Genomic DNA, 11,489 nt, shown 5'->3' with positions numbered 1-11,489 from the left:
TGGAGACAGGAAAGTTCTAGGTAGTCACTACTTCTCCCAGGCAGATCATTGGCTCAGAGCTCTGCACTTCCTCCCTGGCCAGAGTTCAAGAAAAGGGGAGGTGGTGTCAGAACCCTACTAATAGGGTTAGGAGCTGATAGGACTTGTAATCCAAAACACGTGGAGGACACCAGTTTGGTGAATGCTGGAAAAGGGGAACCAGATTCCATATTTATGATGATTAGCCTGGGTAACTTTTAGTGACAGGCCAGCATTCCTACAATAATAATATAGGAATGTATACCACTGACCTGCCTTTCAGAACAGTTGTGGGCATGGTTTTGTTATATCCCACAATAATGTTCTTTTAATACTGAATTTATGCATATTTTATTTATAAATTGAAGCCTAAAAACAATGGTTGAACTGCAACTTTTAAAAAAGAAACTCAAAACTAACGGATGTCACTTTTCTAAATATTTGCTGACAAACAGTTGCAATAAGAATGCACTTTTGTTTTCCAGAAATGACTACACAAAAACACAAATATGAACAAAGCTTTTATTTTAACCACAAACATCAACAATTGGCAAACCCCCCATAAAAATACAGTATTTTTGTGCTGCAATACAATTTAATTACAAAATAAAGATACCACTTTCTTGTTTCTTGAATGTTAATTTTCCACTGCCCAATCCTTGTTAGTAGTTCAGTCTAACAAATAGGAAACTTTTTGCTTAAGTTTTCAGTTAAAACTGTTTCTTTACCTATCACTCACCTTGAACAAATCTGAGACACAACCAAACTAAGGTTAATTTTTCTTATACCACTATCTTAAAATCCAGTTTACTACTCTAGGTCATAAATTATGCTTCTTGGTACAGAATGTAGTACTGTTAAGTCACAGCAAAAGCTGTGACCGAAGTACAGAAGTTACAGTACAGATAGCTGAACAAATTTCCAGATGGTTCCCATCTAGATGATGTTTTGTAGCTGTTGCATAAACAGAATTCATATAGTCTTTTTGGCAGGATGTTACCCCACCCTACCCCCATATGATTGCTCTAACAATCAAGAAAATAAGTTCTTGTCTGAAATTCAGCTATGCATCATCAACAGAGTCTCACTAAGAGCAGCAACCAAAATAGTTGACTATTTTAACAGACAAAAGAATACTGTTGCAGTTTATTTAATATTTGCCACTACTGCCTCCCTGTTACAGGGTTAAAATAACTATTCTAAGATGTATGTTGGGGTCACAAAAATGAAATGAGCTTAGTTCAGATATATTTTACACTGCTCTGGTGGTTACATTTTTTTCTTTAGGGAACAAATGTGATTTCCTATTTATTTAGACTCTCTACAAGGTAGGCAAAATATGTTCTATTACTAAATTAAGGCCAAAGAATAAAAAGGTTTTCCTGAAAACATTTTCCTTGCTAAAGTTTCATATGTGCAAAATTTGTTAGCTTTGTCTACTTTGGTGATATCAAACCATGTCAACAGTTCTTAGCAAAAATACAGCTTACTAAACATGAGTTTCAGTGGTCTGATTTTGGCAACTGCTTATATAAAGGAAGATTGAAGAATCTGTATTGTATACATTCTCCATCTACAATATGAAATCCAAAGTCATTCAGAAAAAATTACATGTAGAATAAAAGCTTAAACACATTACCTAGCTCTAAAATGACCTAAAATATTTGTGGTTTTTCTTTAGTTTTCATAAAACAGCCAGCCACCTGAACATAAATGGGATAGTGGAAACTATCAAATTCCTTCAAAAATATACATATTCTTAAAAGGTGCAATATGAGAAGCATGCTGTGCGAGTGGGGTTAACAATATAATGTGGTGGCTGTGTATCAAATCTTAAATACTGTACCACCATTTGTTAATTTCTAGCTATTCAGAGTTTAAAGATGCACTGACTGTACTAGGAAAGGCTGGTCTTCACAATTTCACTGATTTTGAAACCTTGCATTCTTTTCTGTAGCCATTTCTGCTCACTTGTTTTGGATCAGTATGTATTAAAAATTGTTTAAACACATAAATATTTGCATAGCAAATTTTAAAGAACTGACCCAAGTTTGAGACTCAGGATATTTTTAAAATGTCCTCATGTTAAGTTTAAGCATTCCCCATTCCCTTCAATATATTGTTTTCTTGGCATACCAGTACTTCAGTTCTAAACATATTTATTTCAGAAGACATTATCATTTATTTCAGTGGAATGTACTTCCAAATAAGTAAGGTTGGACTCACCATTTAAGGCTGATCCAGTGAAGTAGTCCTATGGCACATGTTGGGCTACTCTACTTTAAATACAGAAAAGGGATAGAGCCTATGCAGACATGGAGCATCAGTTGCTACAACTGACAAAGGAACCTCCTGAGCATGGAATTCTCTAGAATGCAGCTTAAGCCTAATGGTGCAATCTATTAAAGTGAATGTCAAAACTCCTGTTAGTTTTAATCAGCTTGGAATTGAGCTCTCTTGTAAATAGTAGCCAGTTCATTTTTAAAAAATTACACTGTCAGAAAATGTGTTGCACTGAAGAGTCATTCTCTGGTAACTTCTAATACTTTGAATATATTATTGTTGAACACTGTTCTGAAGTATGGCCTGGAATCCATGCTCATGAGGTTGCATAAGGGAACTTTTCCGACATTAGCAAGATCTTCTATATCCCAAATTTCTGGCATGCTGCAGCCAGACCTAAAGAAATATTTAAATACTGTCAGCAAACAAGGGCACACAACATTTGGGTGAATGAAGGAGGAACAAAACTGATCATGCGTAATTCTTTTACTGGTAACAAAGCTGGTAATTTCCCCCATAAAACAGTTTTTTCTTACCAATCACTTTGATCCTAAGATAATTTAATTTAAGGAAGTTAATAGAAGGAAGTCCTCACTCCCCCATCCAGGCCCCCCTTAAAAAAGCCTCTCCCGAGGATTGGGCCAACTCCTGAACACTTTGGGATTGGGGGATGGTTGCTGGGGAGAAAAAGGGGACAGGAAACCTTCCTTCTGTGAACTAGCCAATTTCAGACTCAACCCCAATTTGGGGCAATTGTGCACCATTCCACATTGTCCAGGAGATGACTGGTGGGGAGAAGAGGAGGTGGGAAACTTTCCTTCCTTAGCTAGGGATTCAAGCCATTAAAATTCATATCAAATTTAAACAAGGCAGTCTAGAGTAAAATACTATGAAATGTTGTATCCTGGTCCTGAAACCTTACAATGACAGTCCTACTCAAACATGTTCATTCAGAATCTGTCTGCTATCATAATATAACAAGACTGGATAAGACTGGAGAGATAAGGAGATGGGTTTAAATCACACATAGCATTATCTAAGACAGGGGTAGCCAATGTGGTGCCCTCAGGATGTTTTGGATTCCAATCCGCATCAGCCCCAGCCAACACAGTCAGAGGTAACAGAACATGCGGGGTCACCATGTTGGCCGTCCCTGATTTAAGGACTCATTTAATTTCAATTAATCTTTACTGGTCATGAAAAATCAAGTTAAAAGGTTCCACAAGGACACACATAAGGGCTTCAGAAAATCCTAGCAGGCCAAATTGGATCTGATTAATATTCAGAATATAAAAGGGAGTATAAAAGCATAAGATCATTTAGTACCTCACACCGCGGCTACAAACACAAAAATCTAATTTTAATAACTATTTTCAAGATCATTTTCAGCCATTAGCACCATCTGAGATGAACACAACCAATAAGAGTACACACAAGATGTCCTATTGTCTCAGGGTTTACAAAGGGTGAGTGGCCAAATTCCCAAACTACTGCAGCATGGCAAGACTTCACAGAAAAGTGCCAAAGTTCAAGACCTACACTTTCTCTTGTATAGAGAAAGCACTCCACCTTCTTGACCATTTTGGGGAAATGACCAAGGTAAACTTACTTACTAATTACTTACTTAGTTCTTCTTAGGCACCAAGAATCTTCTAAAATGTAGTAATTTACTCCCAACTTCAGCAATTCCCTTTTAACATCTTTTGCTGGTTTTCTGCTATACATGGAATAAACTATTTTTGTTCTTGCCCTAGGAGGAAGAGAAAGACATAAATATACCAGCCAATAAAGAAAAATAACTTGAAGGATATATAGTTCACACCAAAGCAAAGCAACAAGAAGAGTCGTGGTATCCTAGAGACAGCAGATTTATTCTGGTATACATTTTTATAGTCAATAGTGTAAAGTGGATGGCAGTAAGTACATATACATTTGTGTTAAAATACACTGGAGGATTAACAAAATTGGTACGATGAGAACTGAAAGGAATGGAGAAAAAAACATTCTGATAGCTGAAATACTAAACACAAATAACATATTTAACAAACATTTACCAGAAAATCAGACGTAAACACTAAATTGGTGGGCCCCCAAACTTAACACTATAACCCCGCATAAGAGATGGTTACTTTCTGTGAGAATGGGAAGTTGGACTTATCATGAGATTCCCTTCTGGTCAACAAGCAAGGAACAGGAAACAGCGAAGGGTTAACTCCTCCTTTGGCAGCAGGCAGAGCCAGAAAAAACTAACCAAAACAAAAACTTGATGTTGGTTCCCAGGGAGAAGAGCTATCTCAAGTTCAGATTCTGACTTCAGTAGAAAAAAGAATACCATAAGATCCAACAACACCGGGTGGAAAAAGGACAAGCTTTTGGCCTAACAATAATGACTGAGAAGGAGAAATGAAGAACAAGTAACACCAGTACTAAAGGGAAATAGTACATAAACATGGAAACTATCTAAATAACTGAGTGGATTTGCATGATCTCTTGCCTGCTGCCCAGAATAGAAGTTCATGGAATGTCCAACTTCCCATTCTGTCAGCAAGCAGGACAGCAGCACCAAATGAGTATCTAACAACAGTGCCTATATCCCAGGGTGAGACAGACATGTTTCCAGTACCTGCATCCACAGAAGCGAACACATCAATCTTAACTTCCTTCGTATAGTTTTTCCCTCTAGATTCACACAATGAGGGCTGTCTGGCTAGCATGAAAATACAATTGAGAAAAAATAATCTGTGGACATTCTGTCTATAATACTTATCATTTGTGTGTGGCGCCAGATTTAATTTTGGGCCTTCCACCCCCCCCCCAAAAAGATACAAATTGACACAAAGTATATGCAGATTTTATGCATACTTGCATTTGCAAGTAACATAGATGACACAATCTACAAGAAGCGTATGGCCAGAAAATTCCGTTGGTAGTCCCAGGTAATGTCCCTCCCTAGAGCAGTTTGCATTTCCTCCTGGAACACTGTCCAAAGCATACACCTGCTTTTGAGAGTACTAGGAACAAAAATTCTGATCTGATCCAGATTGGAAGAAGGCCAGAAATCTAGGATAGCAGCCAAGATGGTAAGGATATACAGAGATGCCTGTTCATGTCTGAAAAACCTTTCATGTCATGTCTTTTTTATGAAATGCCGCCAGGATGAGGTGGACCTCCGCAAAAAAGTAGAAAAGAGTTCACTTATAATTGGTTATCGTTAAATTTCCAGGTGCACAGCTGGAGCCACACTAGATATGGCAAATAATTTGTTCCTGGGATGGCATGGTCTATGGGTCAAGAATCGTGAGGTTCATTAACAATGGCCTCTAGGGCCAGAACAGAGCTACTACCATCCTCTTCATCTGTAATGTTTGCACATAATTCTGGCTAGGAGGTGGAAAAGGGAGTCACCATGAGAATTGGGGGGGGGGGAAGAGAAGCATGAAAAAGATCCTGTGACTTTTGAGACTGTATCTGTTGGAAATATGAAAAACAGTGGGACACTTTGACACTGCTCCTGTTTGCAAAGAAACTGACAACTAGTGCTTCCCACCATCAACTGATAGCTGGAAAACGATGGTATGTAGGACTTACTCCTGTTAAGGGTTCTGCTGCTCTGTAAAGGTACCAATCCACCTTTCTATTTTGCATTTCTGTGAGCCCTGATCATACTCTGCTGAGACGGATGGGATGGTGGTTTCTGCTCATAACATCAGAAATATATGTCTGTATGTAAACTGCTGGAAAAGGTGTCCTATTACATGGTGTGGGCTTCCTTGGTCAAATTTCCTGTCCCAAGCATAATATGTCAGCAACAGAATCTATCCAAGAGTGCTTGCAACTGATGGGGTGAGCAGCTTCCATAGGTAACCATAGTCTCTGTGCCACATTCCCCTGAACACTGATTCCTTCTCCTGGACAGGATGGCATCTGTGTTCATCTGGGTACCCAATGGTTTTCTCAGTTTTCCTTGGCCAAGTGGCCCAGATTTAGCTATCAATGGGAAGAACAGGTATACCATCTGTAGAAGCTTGTAAAGTCAGCTTCTCAGGGTCATCTGATACTGGTATGCTAGAAGCAACCACCAGAGAGGTTGAAAGTGAAATCTTGCAACTGGAACCAAGCCAATCAACATGACATGGAGTCGTACAAGGTGCATGAGACATAACCAGCAGGCCAGGACAAGCCATGATCTCATACATGGAGATTAGAATCTTATCCCACCTTTCCTGGGACAGATGTGTCCTCTGTGACCATCTTCAGTATAACTCTCAGATGGTGGATCCTCTGGATTAGTGAAAGGGAGCTTTCAAATTGATGAGACATTTGGTCTTACCGTGAAATCGGTCTTCTCTGTGCATGTCGAAAGATGGTATCAGGTGGGTAGCTAGCTCCACCTAGCGGTTGAAGGCAAAAGAACACTGCTGAAGTTTTTTTTCCGAAGGTCCATTCCTGGTCTGTGTCTGTTCCTGCCTCAGTTTTCAATGACAAGCCCATAAACGAGTAAGACGGGATAGCAACACTGACAGAGACAATACAACAGTACTCATACACTCTCTGTCAAAGGCCTACTAGTGCTTATAATGGTAGCCCAGCCCCCCTAGGGAGCGGCCCTGATATCATCTTTTGACCACAGAGAAGACCGATTTCATGGTAAGACCAAACGTCTCTTCTCCTGTACATGTAAAAGATATCAGGTGGGACATACCAAAGCTGACCCGTGTAGGGTGGGAAAATCGCTGGGCTGCCACTACTATTGGTCTGAGAGGACATGCTGTAGCACTCTCCTCCCAAAGGCTGCCTCAGCCGACACATAGGCATCTATTTTGTAATGCTTAATGAAGGTATTGGGCGTGGCCCATGTGGCTGCCCTACAAATCTCTATTAGAGGGGCGTTGTGGGAAAAGGCTGCTGATGTGGCCGCCGCTTTAGTGGAGTGAGCCACTATCCCGGCTGGCCGGGCTAGTCTTAGAGAGGCATATGCCAAAGAAATGCACGCCTTAATTCACCTGGCTAGTGTAGATGTGGACACGCTATTCCCTAGAGATGCTGGGAGAAAGGAGACAAACAAATTATCTGTTTTCCAAATTGCCTTTGTCTTGGAAATATAAACTTTAAGGGCTCTCCTCACATCCAGAGAGTGCCAGGCCTTCTCTGAAGGATGGACAGGATTAGGACAGAAGGGCTCCTGTTGGCAATGGAAGGCAGACAGTACTTTGGGACGAAAGGAAGGGACTGTGCGTAGGACTACTCTATCTTTATGAAACACACAGAAGTTTTTATGGACAGATAGGGCACTCAGCTCAGACACTCTACCGGCCGAAGTAATGGCCACAAGAAACAAGACCTTAAAGGATAGCAGACAGAGAGAAACTTGACTCAAAGGTTCAAATGGAGGTCTTTGAAGGGCTATTAACACTTTGTGCAGATCCCATGTTGGGTAGCGATGAACAGTAGGTGGTGCTGTTATCGTTGTTCCCCTGAGGAAACATATGATGAAAGGATGAGATCCGAGTGGATTGTCTGGAGATCTGGAGAGTATCAACGATAAGGCTGAAACCTGGCGCCTCAGGTTGTTAGGTCTGAGACCCAATGATAAGCCATCTTGTAGGAAAGATAAAATCTCGTTGACCCCCGCTTTCTGAGGAAGAACTCCTTTCTTCCGTGACCAGGATAAGAAGGCCTTCCATGTGCCTTCATATATTCTGAGTGTGGATGGGCATCTAGAAGCCATCATGGTTTCCAGTACTTGTGGGGAGATGCCTTTCTTTAAGAGTCGCTTCCGTTCAAATTCCATACATGAAGTGCCAACCACTCCAGGTCTGGATGAAGAAGCTGCCCTTGAGAGAGCAGGTCCTCCCTTACTGGAATTTTCCATGGGGGTTCCACTGACAGTTCGAGGAGATCCTGAAACCAAGGTCTCCTTCGCCACCAGGGAGCAACTAGTAGAACTGCTGTCCTCTCGGCACAAAGTTTTTTTATCACCCTGGGAATAATTGGAAGTGGAGGGAAGGCATACAGCCTGCCTGGAGGCCACTGGGACGTTAAGGCATCTATCCCCTCTGCATCTGGCATTGCATATCTGGAGAAGAACCTCTTCACCTGTCGATTGCAGCTGGTGGCAAGCAGGTCCACTGGAATTCAGCCGAAATGTGCCACTATCTGATGAAATACCTCTGGGTGAAGCATCCACTCTCCCCGATTCAGGTTCTCTCGACTGAGCCAGTCTGCTTGGCTGTTGTCCTCCCCCTTGAGATATTCTGCCGCTATAGAGTTCACATTCCTCTCCACCCACTGGAAGAGGAGAAAGGCTTCCCTCTGGAGAAAGTAGGAGCATGTGCCCCCTTGACGGTTTAAATAAGATTTGGCCATCACGTTGTCTGTTCTGATGAGCACCGCTTGTAACCGTCTGTCCTCTGCGAAGTGTCTGAGGGCCAGACGGATTGCTCGAAGTTCGAGAAGATTGATCGGCAGTATGGATTCCTGTGACGACCATATGCCCTGAATCATCTGACCGTCGCAGATGGCTCCCCACCCTGAAAGGCTGGCATCTGACGTGATCAGGGTCCGAGGGGGAGCCTGGAATGGAATGCCTCTTAACAGGTTGGGTTCGTGAGTCCACCAGAACAGCGACTGCTGAACCCGTGGTGATAGAGCTACTCTGCGGTGGTGTCTGGATGCTATGTTGCTTTGGAAGGGAAGCCACATTGGCAGCTGCCTTAACATCCGAGGCTGCCTTCCCTCAGGAGTTGAAGTGTGCGGGAATGATGACATGCCCATGGTGTAGTTTGGAATGTGGAAACCATCAAACCTAGAAGCGTTGCTAATTCCATTAGATCTGCTGAGTTGAAGGATAGGATACCCAACGCTGCTTTGCAAATCTTGTTGACTCTTTCTTGGGACAACATTAAGAGGCCCTTCTGTGAGTCCATACTCACTCCCAGATGTATTATGTGCCGAGACGGAAAGAGATGACTCTTGGATTCGTTGATCAGGAAGCCGTGGTCCTTTAGACAGGCCAAGGTGACATGGAGGTCCTCTCAGGCCTTGTGCAACGATGGGGAGCGGATCAGAAAGTTGTCCAAGTAAGGGAAGAGATGAATTCCCAGTGTCCTGAGATGTGCCACCAAGGCAACCACGATCTTCGTGAATGCCCTGGGGCAGATGACAGGCCAAAAGGCATAGCCCTGAATTGATAATGGTCTTGTCCCATTATGTGAGGTGGGAAGATTGGAACATGAAGGCAGGCCTCCTTCAGGTCGATAGATGAGAGAAAGTCCCCTTTCCTTAGGGTCTCCTTGATTGACAGTAAGGTGTCCATGTAAAACTTGCGGTATCTTAAGAAACTGTTTAGATCCTTGAGGTCTAGTACTGGTCTGAACGATCCATCTTTTCTCACGACAGTGAAGAACAGAGAATAATTTCCCTAAAATCTCTCCCCTGCCGGGACTTTCTCTATAGTTGCAATTTGTATGAGATGGGAGACCACCTGCAAAACTCTTTCCCTCTTGAGTGGAGAAACTGAGCAAGGGGATGGAATGAATCTCGCTGGAGGGGTGGTAGTGAACTCTAACCGTAGGCCATACCGAAGGGTGCAAAGGACCCATTGATCTGAAGAGGCGGCTTCAACCTCTTTGAGGGGTTTTCTGTTTTGCAGGTTGCTTTCCCCAAGGGAGCAACGCGCTGCGGGGCTTACGGGGGTAAAAAACTGCAGCTGGAAAGACATGTGGGGGGAGTCCCCGTGGGTGGCGAAGATCAGCGCTGCCCTGGCAAAAGGCTGTTAAAGTGGCGGCTTGGGGGGGCAAAATGCAGAACCCAAAAGCAGCTGTAGCCATCCTCCTCACTGGCTTTCTGAGGGGGGGGACGGCGGTTGCCAGCTGAGGAAGACAATGGCACCTGTCCGTTGTTTCCCTCTGCCGCTGAAGCGTGGGAAAACGGCTGGCTGTTAGTAAAGGGCACAAAAAGCCTCAGGCGTGGGCTGGGATGCTGCCTCCTGAGGGAAGGCAGCCTTGGATGTTAAGGCAGCTGCCAATGTGGCTTGCTCTCAACAGAGAACGGCATCAAAGTTGGCGGGAGGGGGTACTGGAGAGGCAGAAGGCTCCAGGAACCATGGGGAGGGGCTGGCTGCTCCTTGCCACGAAGGAAACTTCCAAGGGAAGGAACACAAGGTATTTTTTTTAAAAAAAAAAATTAACTGGAAGGGAAGGGTTAGAAGATACAGTAAAGGGGAAAAAAACAACACTAATCACTGAAGTAACACGAAAAACAATACACAAGAAACAATACAGGCCTGAACTAACAGAGGCAGAGAGTCCAACCGTGTTCGGTGAAGGCAAAAGAAAACTGAGGCAGGAACAGACACAGACCAGGAATGGACCTTCGGGAAAAAAACTTCAACAGTGCTCTTCTGCCTTCAACCGCTAGGTGGAGCTAGCTACCCACCTGATATCATCTTTTACGTGCACAGAATGACCATGCAACCATGTCAGTCTAAACAGATAAAGTGTGGTCATTGTGACCTCATACCTGTGATTACGTATTGCAATCTGATCAACAGGTTGTCTCAACATATATAACAGTGGCTTTATTTTGGGTTGTGGTGCCAGGGCAGTAATCACACCACTACTCCTCACCACTTCTAAAAGCTACAACACTGAGAGCTTAGGAAAGCAAATGTGGTCAGAATGGAGTATTTCCTTGGAGTAATCAAAGATCCTGTATCCTGAAGGATTGATCCAAGAGTCAGGTGCTGGGCTGTGCCCTAGTTAGAGGAACCTGACAGCTTTGTTTATTTTATTATTTATTTATTAAATTTCTATCCTACCCTTCCTCCCAGAAGAAGCCCAGGATGGCAACCCAAAACACTAAAACTTTTTTTTAAAAAAAGACTTTAAAAACATTAAAACAAAACATATTTAAAAACTTCTTTAAAAATAAACAGCTTTAAAAACATCTTAAATAGCAGTTCCAACACAGATGCAGACTGGGATAAGGTCTCTACTTAAAAGGCTTGTGAAAGAGGAAGGTCTTCAGTAGGCACTGAACAGATAATAGAGATGGTGACAGCCTAATATTAAAAGGGGAGGGTATTCCAAAGGATAGGTGCCAAGCTTCCTATGTTGTGCAGAACAGACCTCCTGAGAAGATGGTATATGCAGGAGGCCCTCACCAGCAGACCACATGATTGACTAGGT

General features: G+C 42.7%; 1 protein-coding gene across 3 annotated transcripts in view; it reads right to left on the bottom strand.

Moving 5' to 3' along the window:
• Positions 1-526: 526 nt before the first annotated feature.
• DPY19L1 (dpy-19 like C-mannosyltransferase 1) overlaps positions 527-11,489 on the bottom strand; it is a 92,067-nt gene continuing 81,104 nt past the window's right edge. For all 3 annotated transcript variants that reach the window (XM_061586395.1, XM_061586394.1, XM_061586393.1), the window contains 2 exons: positions 3,926-4,051; positions 527-2,697 (listed from right to left, as the gene is read on the bottom strand). In XM_061586395.1, the coding sequence (XP_061442379.1) occupies positions 2,541-2,697; positions 3,926-4,051 (283 nt within the window). In that variant the 3' untranslated portion in view covers positions 527-2,540. The remainder of the gene's footprint in view (positions 2,698-3,925; positions 4,052-11,489) is intronic.

The sequence above is a fragment of the Rhineura floridana genome, chromosome 10 (assembly GCF_030035675.1).
Source record: "Rhineura floridana isolate rRhiFlo1 chromosome 10, rRhiFlo1.hap2, whole genome shotgun sequence".
In the NCBI taxonomy this organism is placed as follows: Eukaryota; Metazoa; Chordata; class Lepidosauria; order Squamata; family Rhineuridae; genus Rhineura; species Rhineura floridana.
The sequence above is the reverse complement of the archived record's forward strand: the minus strand, read 5'-3'. Positions and strand labels throughout refer to the sequence as shown.